This window comes from Podarcis pityusensis, assembly GCF_964106645.2.
Source record: "Podarcis pityusensis genome assembly, chromosome: 13".
Taxonomy (NCBI): Eukaryota; Metazoa; Chordata; class Lepidosauria; order Squamata; family Lacertidae; genus Podarcis; species Podarcis pityusensis.
In genome coordinates, this window is record NC_138038.1 from 38,199,200 (window position 1) to 38,216,920 (window position 17,721).

Sequence of the window (17,721 nt, forward strand, 5' to 3'; positions counted from 1 at the left end):
GCTAGCGCTCCTGCAGGAGACTCATTTCCAATGTTAAGTTTCTACTTCAAGATCGCTGCCCCGCAAAAACCCCGGAGTGTTCGGGGCTGGAGCTTCGTTGCCGCGTTAGCCGGTATGTATGTCAGACGCGTGGGAGAATTAAGCCACGTAGTTTCTTGGAGTTTCCAGGCCGAAGACGAGAAGGCAGGCTCCTCTATCTCTAGGCTGCAATCCTTACCTGACTGTAAACCCCACTGAACACATGCCGTGCAACTGAGCTGTTAGGAAGCACACTGGAGGCTGCATTCGCCCCATTCATTGAGCTGAGCGACGCTTTTGGAATCTAAGCCCGCAATAACCAAGCACGAATAAGTCTTTCCCCTGGCTCGAGCTCTGATTGGATACTTCTCCACGAGGTCTGATTGGACAGCTTCCATGGTTCTGTTGATTGGTTACTGAGAATTCATGGGCGTTTCCAACATGCTGGGAACAAGGGGGAGGCGGAGCCTATATAATTCTCGTGCAGGTTTCCACTCTGGTCCGATCCCAGACTATAAAAGTTGCAGGCAGCTTCTCTTTAGCGGTACAGTTTGGTTTCTGCTCTGCTGAGAAGATGTCTGGACGTGGAAAGGGAGGAAAAGGTCTTGGAAAGGGAGGCGCCAAGCGGCACCGTAAAGTGCTTCGCGATAATATCCAGGGCATCACCAAGCCTGCTATCCGCCGCTTGGCTCGCCGCGGTGGCGTGAAGCGTATTTCTGGCTTGATCTACGAAGAGACCCGAGGCGTCCTCAAAGTCTTCCTGGAGAACGTGATTCGCGATGCTGTGACCTACACCGAGCACGCCAAGAGGAAGACCGTCACTGCCATGGACGTCGTCTACGCTCTGAAGCGCCAGGGCCGTACTCTGTACGGTTTTGGCGGCTAAGGGGATTTCTTCGTTCTTGAAACTACTTAAAACAACAAAAAACCCAAAGGCCCTTTTCAGGGCCACCCACTTTTTTTAAAAAAGTGCTGAACCACCTAATCAATGATATTGATACATTGCATGTGGAAATAATTCTGAGTTACTTTGTTACCTTCGTTATCATTTCACAGGTAAATGAAAATGATTTCTCATAAAGGTGAGTCGAGTGTTGCAGCCGACCTCGGATTGGCTTCCTTTATTAAGAGTAACGCTAAACCGCTTCTATAAAAGTAGGTTTAACCCTACCGCTTTGTTTGCTACCTGCGAGTGATTTATGTCATTTAACTTGCAATTCCATCCTCGAGCGCTTTCTGAGAGTGAAAGCGGTCGCCATTTTCTTTCAGGAAAATAATTGGTGCTTCTGCGCTTGGGGAATATAGCCTCCCCCTCTTAAGTGGTTTTTTCTGGTTCTTCCTAAGCGCACTCTTCCATCTTCAGCTGTGCTTAAACCTACTCTTCGATAAAAAACGAGATTTGAATGCTGCACTGGCTTCCGCCATGCTGGCCCGAGAACAAAGAGAAGCAGACGGAGGTGGAAGGGCGTGGTTTAATTCCCCGCCACTACGACTTGGCGGCGCGGGAAATTCAAAATCTCGAATGAGTTAAAACAATGGGGTTTCTGCAATGAGTGTAAATTGCCACCTGATGGCAGCAAAAATTGCAATAAGATCGTTTGCTTTAAAAATAAAAAAAAAAAACCCAGAAAGAACCCAACCACCACCAGTAACGAAAAGGGCTAAAGATTATGTTATGTTTGAAAACTACTAGCCCAGATCAGAGGCAGTAATGTCAGTTGCTGGAAACTGCAGGGAGAGGGGAGTTCTGTTGTGCTCAGGTCTTGCTGAAATAGGAAACCCATTGGTCTGATCTTATGCATAGCTGTCAACTTTTCCCGTTTCTTGCGAGGAATCCTATTCGGAATAAGGGAATTTCCCTTAAAAAAGGAAAACGTTGACAGCTATGATCTTATGTTCTTAAAACTGGAACACAGACGGCTTGATGTGTGTTTTGATTAACTAACTAGCATCAATATTATAATAATAATAATAATAATAATAATAATAATAATAATAATTAATAATAATTTTATTGTCATTGCCCCCTTCGGGGACAATGAAATTACTTGACTGCTCCATAAAAACACTAATTAAACAATACAGTATAATACAGCAAGGGAGATTAGATGACTTTCAAAGTCCGGGCTTCCCATTCAGGGCCGAGATCGCTCTGGAGAAGAAGCTGTTCTTAAGACGACTCGTTCTTGTCTTCATCGTCCTGTATCTCCGTCCCGACAGCAAGAGCTCGAAGAGACAGTGACCAGGATGCGATATACTCTTGCTGGGCTGTATGTTGGTGATCCCAATTTCATGAAACACCCCTTTTTTAAAAAAACAAACTAGATATTGTGTGTTCTTTTGAAACTGTAGTTCGTTGAATGTCTTATGTCATAGCCCCTTTGTTATAAAGGTTCTTAACATTTCAGGAACAGTGGTACCTCGGGTTAAGTACTTAATTCATTCCGGAGGTCCATTCTTAACCTGAAACTGTTCTTAACCTGAAGCACCACTTTAGCTAATAGGGCCTCCTGCTGCTGCCGCGCCGCCGGAGCACGATTTCTGTTCTCATCCTGAAGCAAAGTTCTTAACCTGAAGCACTATTTCTGGGTTAGCGGAGTCTGTAACCTGAAGCGTATGTAACCCGAGGTACCACTGTATGTATTTGTGTTGTGTGTGTGGTGTCCACTGTAGAGCCATGCTGACCTGGAAGAGCTGATCCTGAGAGTTGGAGAATATTCCAGAGTAATTTGGGATGGGATATGGAAAAAGAGGGACCGCAGGGCGGTGGGGGGAGTCAGCAAAAATTGGATGCCCTGTCATGCTTGACCAAGAAGTGTTACCACTTGCCCAGGTGGATATAATTCATCAGCTACATATTAATTTCTCTTTCCTCACAAGAGCCTAGTGAGATAATCAAGCTCCAGTACACAGCCAAGAAAATGGTTTTTTGGTTCTTGCTTTTTTAAAGATAGCCTTGCATTATCTTAAAGACTTTTCACATGACCTATTGCTCTCCTACCCTCCTGTCCCTAGAATGACATGGTGGGGAAGCCCTGCTATCACCTCCTTCTGGAGGTATCACTTGCTAGTTGTTTCTATGGCAACATAGCTGTACAGTGGTACCTTGGTTCTCAAAGTGAATCCGTTCCGGAAGTCCTTTCCAAAACCAAAGCGTTCCAAAACCAAGACACACTTTCCCATAGAAAGTAATGCAAAACAGCTCAATCCATTCCAGACTTTTAAAAACAACCCCTAAAACAGGAATTTAACATGAATTTTACTGTCTAATGAGACCATTGATCCATAAAATGAAAGCAATAATCAATGTACTGTACTATAAAATGAATGACAGTATTGTAGATGATAATTTTTTTTAAAAAAAAAATCTTACCTGCACTGAAGATAATCATTGTTTGGATCTTTTATCCATTTCCACAGTCACACAATCAATCAGTAGTTGAACTGGGTTCCACACAGTCACAAAGACAAATTAACTGAAAAAGCCTCAAAAACAAAAACTCAAAATAAATAGCAAAGACATAAGCGTCAAACCTGATCCATTCTGGAAGTCCGTTTGACTTCCAAAATGTTCGAAAACCAAGGTGCAGCTTCTGATTGGTGCAAGCACCCCGGAAACAATAGCTGACAACTGCATCGGATGTTCACCTGAAAAACATCCGAAAACCGAAACACTTACTTCTGGGTTTTCAGCATTTGGGAACCAAGCATTTGAGTACCAAGGTGTTTGAGAACCAAGGTACCACTGTACTTGACTAAATTTTTAGATATGTAAAAAAGGGGTGCTTAAAAGGATTTAAAGGTCTAGCCTGAATGCCTTCTGCCACAGAATCCCACCCCACAAATACAAAACTGCCTGCTTGGAGGGGACTCAAAGATACCATTCCAAATTGTTATATGGAATATTTAGGTATCTTGATGTAATTATACCAAAGGAAGGTACTCTGTCAAAGAAATCTCCATAAAAAGAGCACAGAAGAGCTCTGCTCTTGGAAGCATTTAAATTTAAGTTGGTTTAAATTTAAATTTAAATTTAAATTGCAGCACTGAAGATGTGAATGCTTCCTAAATTTCTATTTTTCTTTCTGAAACTGCCCATACGTATCCCTCATCCTCAGTTGGATGGATGGCAACATTTGATTATTAATATTTTTATTTCAGGAGGTAAAAGAAGCAGGATGAACTGTCTAACCCTGTATTGACTGAGAACTAAGGGAGCTCTTGGTGCCCCAAATCTTAAGCTGCATTATGAGGTTTTGCAGTTAAACTTGTTGACACATGCGATTAATAAGGTACCCCTGCCCGTACGGGCCAGTCGTGTCCGACTCTAGGGTTGTGTGCCCATCTCACTCAAGAGGCCGGGGGCCAGCGCTGTCCGGAGACACTTCCAGGTCATGTGGCCAGCGTGACGAAGCTGCTCGAAGCTGCTCTGGCGAGCCAGCACCAGCGCAGCACACGGAAACGCCATTTACCTTTGCGCTATAAAGCGGTACCTATTTATCTACTTGCACTTAGGGGTGCTTTCGAACTGCTGGGTGGGCAGGAGCTGGGACCGAAAGACGGGAGCTCACCCCGCCACGGGGATTCGAACCGCCGACCATGCGATCGGCAAGCCCTAGGCACTGAGGTTTTACCCACAGCGCCACCCGCGTCGCATGTGATTAATAACTCAGCTTTAAATCTATCAGTCAAAATGTAACTTGGAATCCTCACAACCCAATTTTAATGCCTTATCTTTCCTGAAAACATCATGGGCTCACATTAGCAAAATAAGTAATCTGCTTCTACAGCAGAACTTCTGAATACGGTGTGAATGGCAGTTGCACTTAGCTCATCTGCCATCACCTTTAACTCCTATTTTGGATCAACTGGCCTTTGCTTTGATGATAAGTATCACCAGTTTCTATTGTGCAGAAAAAGGGGAATCCATAAAATGAAAAGAGATTTTGCCCGAAAGTTGACCCATTGCAGAAAATTTGCTTAAGGATAAAATAAAACATGTCTCCCTATAACAGACTCCAACTCAAGTATGTTCATTTGTCCAAGTCCTACTCCATAAAGGAGAAGGGCTCCGTTCCTCGACTTTTAAAAAAAACCTTTTGTTCACATGCAGTCTCCAGTTGAAGTGGCCAAGCTTCAAATATATACAAATTTCTACTCAATATACGTAGAATGTGGCTCATCCCATGGACTGAGACTAGTTTGGGAGAGCAACTGAGGTAGTTGGATAGAGGAACATGACTGGGAAATGTTGCTGTCCAGAGCCCCATTAAAGACCATATCCGCAAATACAGTATACAAGAAGCCACTCTAAAAAGGCTATTGAGATGGCATTGGACTCCACTCTGTTTGTCTAAAATCAGAAAAGGAGAGGCTGTGGTTCTAATGGAACACTACTTCATATGTGGTGGAATCGCTTCATCTGGCACTCATGGCTTCACCCAAAGAATTGTGGGAACTGTGGTTCACCCTCACAGGGCTACAGCTCCAAACACCCTAAACAAACTACAGTTCCCAGATTCTTTGCAGGGAGCCATGTGCATTAAATGTTCTGTGTGTGTGCAGCCTAAAACAACAACAACAACAACAAACACACAAACTGAGCAGCTCAGGATACTTGCATCTGGCATCAGAATGTGTCATATCCAGACAGAAAGTGTGACCTAACAGTCTTGAGTGATATCAATGAAAAGTCCCTGGGTTGATTTATATGTAGACACTTCTTGCAAAATCAAGCCCTGGTCCACTCATTGGCAGAAATCACAGCAAACAGCAGCTGATTGATACCTAGTGCTCCACTGAAAACTGACCAGTGGGCTGCTGGGGCATCACATCCTTTGCTTTATATGAATTTGAAAGCTGGTGCCACAGAGGAGAACTTTGAGATGGCGAAAATGTACGAGCATCGATCACCAGTGCAGTCCTGTATACGTTTATTCAGCATCAAGTCAGGTCGCGCCCAGTGAGCTACTTAAAATATGATGGCAACTTTATAAATTCATAAAGCGATAAGGGGAGAACTGAAACTGACTCCTTCCAGCCATTTCAGATTGTTCTGCCATTGTTATACTCTGATTTCAAGAGGATTGTTTGTATTCTAGCAACTGAGTTTTGTGAAATCCACACTCCCTTCCTCCTCCAGTGCCCTTTGATCAAGATATGCTCTATTTGCATTTAATAAATTGCTATTGCAATTTCCCAATTAGGTACCTGGGCCAGAAATCAGGCTGTCTCATTGCAACCACATCATATACAAATGAAACTCTACAGAATGGAGTGAAAAGAAAGCATAGGATACTTTCCAGACGGTGAGCCAGTCCTTAGACACTTAAAAACCTCCAGCATCCATTAGTGTGGCAGGGAGAATGCTAGCGCCATAAAATGCCATGGGTGGTTTCAGAACTATATGTTAGGATCAATATATATTGTCAGGCCATGAAAAGGAGTGAGATAATTTAAAATAAAGAAAGAAATAATTTTTCTACGCCCTAAAACTGAGGGCCTTTCTGTGCGAGGCAACTTCTCTCTGGGCCCAAAGTGAATGAATGAATGTGTTACTTGGCCCAACTCGAAGCGCTTTTGCGCAACAACGGCCGCTCCGGAGACGCCGGGTCCCCCACCAGCGGGGCGCAGACCCCCCCGAGATTGGTCCGGCGCGTTTCTCGGGCCCCCGATGGCCGCGAGAAGTTTTTAATTTAGCCGAAAAAGGCCCAGATTTCCCGGCGCCAGGCGCGCCGAGCGGGACTTGGCCGCGCTTCTGCCTGGTTTTCCCCGGCGCGCCGCCTCCCCAGGCTGCGAGGCGGCCGGGCTCGGAGAGAGAGGCTCCCGCGGGTCCGTCTCGCCCGGGGCCCGGCGCGCTGCGAGGCGGCGAAGCGGCGATTTGGGCCGTTTTGTGGCACTCAAGAAACACAAAGTTGCAGCGGCCACAGGAGCCATGTCTGGCTGCGGAGGAGAGCGCGGGGTCTGCGAGCGCACCAATCAGCGCGCAGCTCCGCCCCTATAAATAGCAGGCAGCTCCGGGGCCGCACTTCAGACTTTACTTTTCGGTTCCGAGAGGTTCTAGCCCGCCGCCGCCTCCTCCTCCTCCTCCAGCATCAGCCCCAGCGGAAAGCCGTCGCGAGCAGAGGCGACCATGTCGGAGACTGCACCCGAAGCGCCCGTGGCCGCGGCGCCGGCCGCCAAGGCGCCGGCCAAGAAAGCCAAGAAGCCGGCGGGAGCCGCCAAGGCGCCGCGCAAGGCGTCGGGCCCCAGCGTGACGGAGCTGCTGACCAAGGCGGTGGCCGCGTCCAAGGAGCGCAACGGGGTGTCCCTGGCGGCGCTCAAGAAGGCGCTGGCGGCCGCCGGCTACGACGTGGACAAGAACAACAGCCGCATCAAGCTGGGCCTCAAGAGCCTCGTCAGCAAAGGCACCTTGGTGCAGACCAAAGGCACGGGCGCCTCGGGCTCCTTCAAGCTCAACAAGAAGCAGCTGCACGACACGGCCAGGGACAAGGCGGCGGCGGCGGCCGCGGGGGCCAAGAAGAAGCCGGCCGCCGGGCGCACTAAGAAGGCGGCGCCCAAAAAGCCCGCCTCCGGCTCGGCCAAGAAGCCCAAGAAGCCGGCCGCCAAGAAGAGCCCCAAGAAGGCGGCCGCGGCCAAGAAGCCGGCGGCGGGCGCCAAGAAAGCGGCGGCCAAGAGCCCCAAGAAGGCCAAGGCCGCCAAGCCCAAGAAGGCGGCGCCCAAGAGCCCCGCTAAAGCCAAGGCTGTCAAGGCCAAGGCCAAAGCCAAGCCCAAGACGCCCAAGGCCCGAGTGGCCAAGCCCAAGAAGGCGGCGCCCAAGAAGAAGTGAAGAGGCCACGCCACGCCCGCCCGCCAGCAGCCCTCGCCATCCCAAAGGCTCTTTTAAGAGCCACCCACTTTCTCACACGGAAAGAGCTGATTTGCGCACCAGAGGTTCTCCCCGTACTTTGAAACTCACACACCCCTCTCGCCCGCTTTTTAATAAAAATAAAGGGACGCTGCAATCCCTGTGCGCATTTACACCCTACTCTGCGCTAGCACTTTGGTGCAGGTACGCACAGGGTTGAGTGGTTCGCCTCTTTAGCAGTATGGTTTGGGGTACTTTGTTTTACAGGGCAGTAGTGTACGGTAGTTTGCTTGAGCGTGATTACTCCTGTGTTGTCAGCTAAGCGTGAATTGAGGGCATTTTAATAAAAGCCATCGCTGGTTCAGACTTAAGAGTGGCCAACAGTTTCGCGAGGGGGACTCTAGTGAAACAAAGTTTGGTGTACGAGTTCCAGGGGTGTAGACACACGATTTCCCGCTAGGTATATCCCTCCCTTACTCCGCCCACAAGAATGACCGCTGAAATTCCAGTACGCGCTAGCGCCAGTCACCACTAGTCAATCCTTTAAATCCCCCGCATCTCCAGCCTGAAGGAGCTGCTGCCACCCTTGTCAGTGCTTTTGAGTCCGTATAAATTCACGAGAATAGGGTAGTGAGGTCTCCTTTGCCATACTCTGCTAAACCCTATCCGCCATGCACCCACCAGTGCCCATTCCCCCCCCAATCTTTTCACTTTATGTCCTTCCTCAAATATACAAAGATACAAATGCAGTAGAAGCCATACCAGGGATAGCCGGTTATGTATTTTGGACAGTATTAACATAGATGAGATTTTTTCCTGATAAAATGCTTAAGCAGCGACCAGCTCTTTAAATGAAGGAGTGGGTGGCTCTTAAAAGAGCCTTTGGGTTGTTACGAGTTTGCCGAAATGAAATTCTGTAGTTTTTTAAGCTCTTTCCCCGCGGATGCGCCTGGCGAGCTGGATGTCTTTGGGCATGATGGTCACCCGCTTGGCGTGGATGGCGCACAGGTTCGTGTCTTCGAACAGACCCACCAGGTAAGCCTCGCTCGCCTCCTGCAGAGCCATCACCGCAGAGCTCTGGAAACGAAGGTCCGTCTTGAAGTCCTGCGCGATCTCGCGCACCAGACGCTGGAAGGGCAGCTTGCGGATCAGAAGCTCCGTAGACTTCTGGTAGCGACGGATCTCGCGCAGCGCCACCGTGCCCGGGCGGTAGCGGTGAGGCTTCTTCACGCCCCCGGTGGCCGGAGCGCTTTTACGCGCAGCCTTCGTGGCCAGCTGCTTGCGCGGCGCTTTGCCGCCGGTAGATTTGCGGGCGGTCTGCTTGGTCCTGGCCATCTCTCCAAGGAAGTCAGCAACAAAATTAACCTCTCTGCAGTACTTCGAAACAATGAAGGCAGCGGCTCGGCTGGCGGATATTTATAGCCGAATCCTCGTGGTCCGATTGGCTGAGGTCTGCAACGCAGCCGTTGAAAAAGTTTGAATATCCCGGGCTCTGTCCTGGTTGGACCAGTGATGGCAAAGCTTTCCGATTGGTTCATCCTCCTTCTCGCACGCCCAGTCTTTGTTCTCCGGACTGAGGAACCTCCAGGCCGCCTCCAGCTTTCTAGCAGTAAACATGTCATGCCCAGTCACATCCCGCAACGATTCACAGACACACACGGAAAGAACGCGCACGGCTCCTGTGTTGTGCTGAGGAATCATAGCACAAGGAGGAATTCCCTCCGGTGCGGATTCTCCCTTGTTATTCAACATGAATAACCTTAGCATTCATTTTATTAGAGCTGCATAACCTAAGAACACTCAGAAGGGGGGGGGGGGGGGCCCAGAACTAGCTCCTTGGAAATTACTCCCTTGTTAAGTGGAGCTAGGATTGCTCCCTAATTATAGGACTTGTCAGTGCCACATTTAATCCCTATTATATCGTCGAGGTAATTCATATCAAACTGACAAGAGTATATTCCCCCCCCAAAAAATGATTTTTATCTCACCTTTCAGCAGAAAAAAGTGGCCCATGTTTTAAGAGAAGGAACACCAAAGATGGAGATGGAAGAGGGGAAAACAAGATCATGCACTGTAGTAACAAAATTTTGTAGTAAAGAGGAGGAATTGAAAAATTTGGAGAGGAGTCTAAAGTTCCTAGTATTTCATTAACATGACAGCAAAAAATGGGAATTTATTTAAAGACAACTATGAAAAATGCTGGGCTGAAGTGAAAAAAGATTTAGAAATTTGGTCAAATTTGAAGCTTTCACTGCTGGGCCGTATTGCTGTGGTAAAAATGAATGTATTGCCTAGAATGTTGTTTTTGTTTCAAACACTGCAAATTGTGGACAAAATGGACTGTTTCAAGAGGTGGCAGAGAGATATTTCTAAATTTGTCTGGCAGGGCAAGAAGCCTAGAATAAAATTTAAAATATTAACAGATGCAAAGGAACGAGGTGGATTTGCCCTGCCAGACTTTAAACTTTACTATGAATCAGCAGCTTTTTGCTGGTTGAAAGAATGGCTGCTTCTTGAAAACACTGACATTTTGGATCTAGAAGGGTTCAACAATGTATTTGGATGGCATGCATATCTGTGGTATGATAAGGTCAAAGCACATAAAGCATTTAAAAATCACATCGTTAGGAAAGCATTGTTTAATGTCTGGATAAGATACAAGGACTTATTGGAAAATAAAACTCCAAGGTGGTTGTCACCGATGGAAGCAAAAGCTCTGAAAAAGCTCAATATGGAGGCCAAATGGCCGAAATATTGGGAAATTTTGGAACAAGACGGAGATAGACTGAAATTGCAGAGTTTTGAGAAATTAAAAAACAAAGTGCGAGATTGGCTTCATTATTATCAGATAATGGAGGCATATAAGTTGGATAAGAAAATTGGTTTCCAGGTGGAAAAATCAAAATTAGAAACAGAACTATTAGAACCCAAAACTAAGATTTTGTCAAAGATGTATAACTTGCTGTTGAAATGGAATACTCAGGATGAAATGGTGAAATCTGCTATGATTAAATGGGCACAAGATGTCGGACACAACATAATGATGGCTGACTGGGAACAGTTATGGACCACAGGTATGAAGTTTACCGCATGTAATGCCTTAAGAGAGAATATTATGAAAATGATATACAGGTGGTACATGACCCCAGTCAAGCTTGCAAAAATTTATCATTTGCCTGATAACAAATGTTGGAAATGTAAAGAAACTGAAGGTACATTCTTTCACCTTTGGTGGACATGCCCAAGGATTAAGGCTTTCTGGGAAATGATATACAATGAACTGAAAAAAGTATTTAAATATACCTTCTTGAAAAAACCAGAGGCCTTTCTCCTGGGCATAGTCGGTCAATTGGTGCCAAAGAAGGATAGAACTTTTTTTATGTATGCCATAACAGCAGCAAGAATACTCATTGCAAAGTATTGGAAGACACAAGATCTACCCACTCTGGAAGAATGGCAGATGAAGTTGATGGACTATATGGAACTGGCAGAAATGACTGGCAGAATCCGAGACCAGGGAGAAGAGTCGGTGGAAGAAGTTCAAAGATTATCTACAGAAATATTGTAAAATCAATGAATGTTAGAACGATGTTGGATAGAAATTAAGTGGTTTCCAGCTGTAATGCTTTAAGGGAATATGAAAAATGGGTTGTTAAGAGGTAAAAATCTAACGTTACTATTTTAAGACCAAAGATTAGGACAAATAAAGAGGGTAAGGATTTGCTGAACCAACAAACTGAACTGGAATACAAAAAAGGGAGGTATGAGGAGGTCCGGGAAACAAGCAAATGAAAGATAAGTGATTGAAAGACTGAATTGTTTTTAACTATTTTTATTTTGTATTTTTCTTTTTTTTTCTTTTTCTATTTTGTAATATTTTGAAAATCTTAATAAATATCTTATAAAATAATAATAATAAAGTTCCTAGTATTTCAGCACAGCCAACATATGTGGGGGGTGCAGTACCATCTCAATGCTAAGAGTGTGGTGCTGATAATGTCAAGGTTGCAGGTTCTACCCCCATAAGAGACAGCTGCATATTCCTGCATTGCAGGGGGTTGGACTAAAGCATTCCTTACAACTCTATGATTTGATAAGGCAATACACAATGTATTAAAATCCATGAAATTCTTCATTAAAATGTGTAGTTGATAATCCCCTACTCTGGCATGGGGTCAAATGCAAGCCTTCAGGTTTCCAACCAATCCTAGGGACTCTCCCAGGCCACATTGGTCACTAGGCCTGTCCCCCCCCCCCTCTTTGTGGAATAGATTGCAAATTTGGAATGGATACAACTTGCTTGCATGGAGGGAGAGCCATGTAAGTGTGTGTGCATGTGTAGGAACTTCTCACATTTGCATGGCTAGAAGGTAGCCTAGAAGGTCAGCCGCCCTATTGCTCCACCCACTTTTTAATCCTGCCCCACCCCATCCCTTGCATGTGGCTCCCAGTGGGCTGCCCACAAATGAGTGCGGTCCTCTGACAGCAAAATGTGCTGCTCACTGCTTTAGAGCATGAGTAATACATTAACCAAATGCACACTCCTCCCTCACCATCTCAGTGGCACAAGTCATTTACAACTCTGCTGTGTGCTTAGCTGTTTAAGCCAACATTTTGCCGCTGCAGTTGAGTCACTTCATCAGCTGGGGCTGATGGGCTAGGAACCACAGCTGGGACATGCTCTCCAATTGCTGCAGTGTGAGGGGCAGACTTGCCCTTTTATATTTTGTGAACTGCCCTCCTCATGTATTCAGTAAGATTTTCACAGGCATATAAACTGTGTAGGGCAGGGATGAGGAACCCGTTCCCTACCCCCGACCCCCACCCCAAATAAATGGTTGTGTTCCATCAGCCCCTGTCACCACTGATTCTTATTTTTATTCCCTTGTCTACCCCACCTTTCCTACCAGGAACTGAAAGTGGCAAGCATGGATTGCTCTCCCCTTTTATCCTCAGGAAGCGGGGGGGGGGGGGGCGCTTACTGGTGGGATGCGGCAGGAGCTTCCTCTACACATTTGATGCTCCCTGACATTATTCTGGGTGCCTGAACAGAGCTTGTTGATGTAATAACAACAAACACATCTAATCAACTTCCATTTGCCCCCACCAACATCCATTAGATGTGAAATATACTCAGAGTCAAGAGTGGATTTCATGCTCTTTATTCACCTCATAGAGGTTTATATAGATTATTTACACAATGGGCCCCATGTGATTGGCTAATTCTAGGATTCTCCTGTAGGCCAATCAGGTTGCAGATTCACTTCCACCTGGAGCTGGATTGGGTGGTCCCTGTGGACCGATTAGACTGCTGCATTCTGGATCCTATTGTTCTAGGACCAATCAGACTGCTGCCTTTTGGATCCTATTCAACTCAGTACTCAGTGCATAACACCCCTCCCCTCTAAGTTCCAGTCCTGCCTGGGAGGTTGCATTCATAGTCCTCAAGGTATGCCAGCCACCTACGTGTGCGTTGCGGCCTGGGATGTTCCCTGGTCAGGGGTTCGGGTTTTGGCTGTGTTCCAAGGATGTTGGCTGCGATGGGGCCGTTTGGTCTGCCGCAACCGGCTCGCTCAGTCGTGGCTCTGGTTCAAGTGTCCTTTCGGCCTCATGGGTCCTTTCTGTATTTACTGATTCTGCCTCCCCTGTTGGCCCCTCCTGCTCTACGGGCCTCACTGCCCCACTGTTCCCCTGGGACTCCTCTGACCTGTCCTCCTCCTGGTTTTCTCCCTGGAATCGTCACCATAGCTGGTCACAGTGGCGGCGCCAGCATTGCCCCCCCCCCTCCATTAGGACCTCGGAAGACATGGGGCCAGTGACCCTGGTAACTGTGGTGGGTACCCATGCTGGGCCTGCCCCAAAATTCTTTGCGTACACTGGGTCCTGGGCCACAAAGGTCTGGGGGTTCCTGCCTTCCCCCACCACTACCTCATCCTGAGCTCTGTTGGGGTGAAGGCAGTCCAGTCTGGTTGCGAGGCGCCAGCCCATTAATAGTTCTGCGGGGCTCTGGCCAGTTGTTGAGGTGGGGGTCCTGTGCTGTGCTAGAAGGAATGTGGCCAGGCGGTACTCCCAATCCCCTTACGTCATGCGGTGGAGGGTGTCCTTGGTGGCCTGCGCCATGCGCTCTGCTTGGCCATTGGTGGCAGGGTGGAATGGCACCAAGCGGATGTGGCGGACGGCGTTCAGTGCTGTGAAGGTCTGGAATTCTCCTGACGTAAATGCAGTTCCATTGTCCAAGATGAGTGTCAGGGAGCCCGTGGGTTGCAAACAGTCTGCGTAGTACCCAGATGGCTGTGGACGTCGAAGTGGACGGTACCAGTACAACTTCCAGCCATTTGGTGTAGGAGTCCACCACTATGAAGAATGTTTTCCTCTGAAAGGGGCCAGCGAAGTCCACGTGCAGGCATAACCATGGTGCTCGGGCAGACTCCCAGGACTGGACTGGGGCCCTTGGGGGATCTGGGCGGGATTCTTGGCAGTCCTGGCAGTGTTTGACCCAGGCCTCTATCACTCTGTCAATCCCTGGCCACCACACATAACTCCGGGAGAGGGCCTTCATTCTCACAACCCCTGGGCGTATCTCATGTAGGGCTGTCAGGACCCTTTTGCGGAGGGGATGGGGAACAACGATCCTGCTTCCCATAACAGGCACCCCTTGTGGGCTGACAGTTCATGTTTATGGGTTGTGTAGCCCACGAATTCAGACCTGGGGCTGCTGCTGGGCCATCCCCTCCACACCCAGTCCTGGACCCAGGAGATGATCTTATCTTTCTTGGAATGGTGCGCAACTTCTTGTGCCTGAATGGGGTGGTTGGGAAGCAACTCCAGGCTAATAACCTCTTGCGCGAGCGCTGGGTCGGGGCCTGTTTCTGGTAGTGGTAGCCTGCTGAGGGCGTTCGCGTGGCCCATCGCCTTCCCAGGGCGGTGAATCAGTGCATTCTCATTAAGGCAGCTGTGGTCTGTGTGCTGCTTGAGTGTACCGCTGTACTTGGTGCACCCCCTCCCTGACGGATCCTGAGTCGTTGGTGAGGTTTTTGTGGTGGACCCTTGGCTGGGGCGGCAGGCTCGGCCCTGCCTCTTGCATCGACCTCTTGGCAGCTTCAGTTGCCAGGGCCTCCTCCAGAGCGACCTGGAACGTTAGGTCCTTCTTGGCGTAGAGGCGTCGTTGCAGCTTCTCATCCTTCAGGCCACCGACAAGGCGGTCACGAAGCATGTTCTCCAACTCTGAGAAGTTGCAGAACCGGGCAGCTTGGCGGAGGGAGGTCACAAACTCAGTTATGGTTTCCCCAGGGGCTTGCCGCTTTGCATAGAAGGCATTTCGACAAGCCACTACTGAGGGCTGTGGTGAGAAGTGCCCCTTCAGCCGTTCCATTATTGTTTTGTAAGGAACAGTAGCGACGTCTTCAGGCGCAAGGAGAGCCCGGGCGATTTCAAACGTCTCCTCTCCACAGACACTGAAGAATATTGCCCTCTTCTTGGCGTCTTCTTTGTTGGTGACCCCTTTGGCTTCTAGGAGGAAGGTGAAACGGGAGGCATACGCTTCCCAGTCTCCTGATGCAGGGTTGAATGGCGAGAAGCTGCTGTCGGTTGCCATTCTGAGTTCCTTGGGGCCTGGAGCTGAAGCCTGGATACACGGTGCAAGGCAATGGTGCGACAGCCTGGATACAAGGTGCGAGGCAGCGGTGCAGCAGGTGGCGGTGGTGCAGTGCTGTGTGTGGCAGTCAGCTCGGCGGGATCCCATCCTTGTTGCCAGTGAAATATACTCAGAGTCAAGAGTAGATTTAATGCTCTTTATTTAGCTCGTGGTGAGGAGGAATGGAAGTGCCCCCAGAATGTCTGTTTTATATACATTATTTACACAATGGGCCCCACATGATTGGCTAATTCTGGGAGTCTCCTGTAGGCCTATCAGGTTGCGGATTCACTTCCACCTGGAGCTGGATTGGGTGGCTCCTGTGGACCAATCAGACTGCTGCATTCTGGATCCGATTGTTCTAGGACCAATCAGACTGCTGCATTCTGAATCCTATTGTTCTAGGACCAATCAGACTGCTGCATTTTGGATCCTATTCAACTCAGTACATAACAAGATGTATTTTGGAATCATGACAATTTTTAGCATCACCAAAAAAGTGTCCTAGTATGTACTTTGTCCATTTTGTTTCTCCTATCTCTAAGAATCTGCAGTGAAAGTAAACAGGCAAGGTTCTGATACTATTTTTAATTGCTGCTCAAGCCAAACCGCTAATTAGCACTACACAAACTGGAATATATTTATATACCTGGTGTAACCAGCTAAAATCAATACAGTATACACTTTACTTGTATTTCTCTTTACTTTTGCTCTTTAACTTTAATAGGTTCTATGTGTGTGCATGACGAAACTGTGTTAACTGCTGGTTCTTGATAGAGTTCTGATGAACTCAACAGCTTTGTCTGTCTGATTTCAATAACTGGTACTCCTGAAAAGGTATTGCTCAGCAACCGCTCACCTGTCCTAAGACACCAACAAGCCACCGGTACATCATTTCCCCCCAACATTTTTAAATATTTTTTTTCAGAGTTAAGGGGCCAGCTCAATTACCGTACTTTCTAATATGCTCCGTTCAGCATACAAAGCGACGCTTTGCACCTGCGTAGTCAGCACGGAAGGCGAGGCAAAAGGAGATAAGAATGAAGTCTCGTGATTTGTGACGCGTTTGGGTTGAACCAATCTAAAACCCCCGCGTTGCTTTGCAATTGGATAGCTACTAGAAATCCCGCGTTTTTTCTATGCCATTTCTGGTTTCTTTGTTCATGGATAAACGCGCCTCCCACTCCCCAATTTGCAGTATAGCTAGACCGACGATTAAATCAGGCGTTAAAAGGGGTGTTATGTTAAGAAACACACGAGGCAGGATACAGAGCTTTTTTAGATGAAAACGGAAAACCTATTTGAAGACGCGTAGGTCTGGGGGAAAACAGCTGCGAGATCTGCCACAAAAGCCTTGAGAAAGGAAATGGCGACCAGCATTACTCCTTTATTAACGTTCTACATGGGGCTTAAAATTAAACAAAGCTAGGCGGGAAACCGGGGGTGGGGATTTTATTTAATTAACCCAGAAAATAGTAAGCTCACAAGCTCCCACTACGTATTTAGTTTTAAAGAGGAAACCTCAGTCGGTTGCTACAAAAGTAGCGCAAATGTGACAAGAAAATATCCAAAGCTGGAAACCAGCCCAAGTTCCTAAACCGTAATCATGTTTCCTTTGGCAACCTCACTCTAGAAGGACAAGGCTACATTGCTACCGAAAAATCGCAATACATTCATTTTATCACAACGTTGCTTTTAAGATACAAGCGAGCGCAGCTATTTTTATGAAAGCGTGGGTGGCCCTTATAAGGGCCTTTTGGGTTCTTAAGTATATGAAGGGTTTTGAAAAGCTTAGCCACCAAAACCGTACAGAGTACGACCCTGGCGCTTCAGAGCGTAGACGACGTCCATGGCAGTCACGGTCTTCCTCTTGGCGTGCTCGGTGTAAGTCACAGCATCGCGAATCACGTTCTCCAGAAAGACTTTGAGTACGCCTCTGGTCTCTTCGTAGATCAAGCCAGAAATACGCTTCACGCCTCCGCGGCGAGCCAAGCGACGGATAGCAGGCTTGGTGATGCCCTGGATGTTATCGCGAAGCACTTTGCGGTGCCGCTTGGCGCCTCCCTTTCCAAGGCCTTTGCCACCCTTTCCGCGACCAGACATCTCTGCTGAGCGAGTCTCTGCCTCTCAGACGAAGAAAAAAGGAATGAAGCTGCGGGAACAACGGCACGGGTATATATAGCACTGAGCCCGACCTGAGTGAAACCCGCACAAAGGGGGCGTA

The 17,721-nt window shown here is 47.8% G+C and overlaps 4 protein-coding genes across 4 annotated transcripts; 2 read left to right on the forward strand and 2 right to left on the reverse strand.

Annotated features, from left to right (window-relative positions):
- The first annotated feature begins 468 nt into the window (after positions 1–468).
- Positions 469–1,036, forward strand: LOC308460956 (histone H4). The gene has a single exon (XM_080977492.1). It carries the CDS (start codon positions 593–595, stop codon positions 902–904), a length of 312 nt encoding a protein of 103 aa, XP_080833618.1. The 5' UTR covers positions 469–592; the 3' UTR covers positions 905–1,036.
- Positions 1,037–7,082: 6,046 nt separating this feature from the next.
- On the forward strand, positions 7,083–7,850 carry LOC308461743 (histone H1.3-like). Its single transcript, XM_080978864.1, has one exon. It carries the CDS (start codon positions 7,151–7,153, stop codon positions 7,844–7,846), a length of 696 nt encoding a protein of 231 aa, XP_080834990.1. The 5' UTR covers positions 7,083–7,150; the 3' UTR covers positions 7,847–7,850.
- A 930-nt stretch (positions 7,851–8,780) lies between these two features.
- LOC308461744 (histone H3.2) lies at positions 8,781–11,760 on the reverse strand. Its single transcript, XM_080978865.1, has one exon. The coding sequence runs from the start codon at positions 9,197–9,199 to the stop codon at positions 8,789–8,791; it is 411 nt and encodes a 136-aa protein (XP_080834991.1). The 5' UTR covers positions 9,200–11,760; the 3' UTR covers positions 8,781–8,788.
- A 5,430-nt stretch (positions 11,761–17,190) lies between these two features.
- Positions 17,191–17,720, reverse strand: LOC308461084 (histone H4). Its single transcript, XM_080977696.1, has one exon. The coding sequence runs from the start codon at positions 17,598–17,600 to the stop codon at positions 17,289–17,291; it is 312 nt and encodes a 103-aa protein (XP_080833822.1). The 5' UTR covers positions 17,601–17,720; the 3' UTR covers positions 17,191–17,288.
- Position 17,721: the final 1 nt, after the last annotated feature.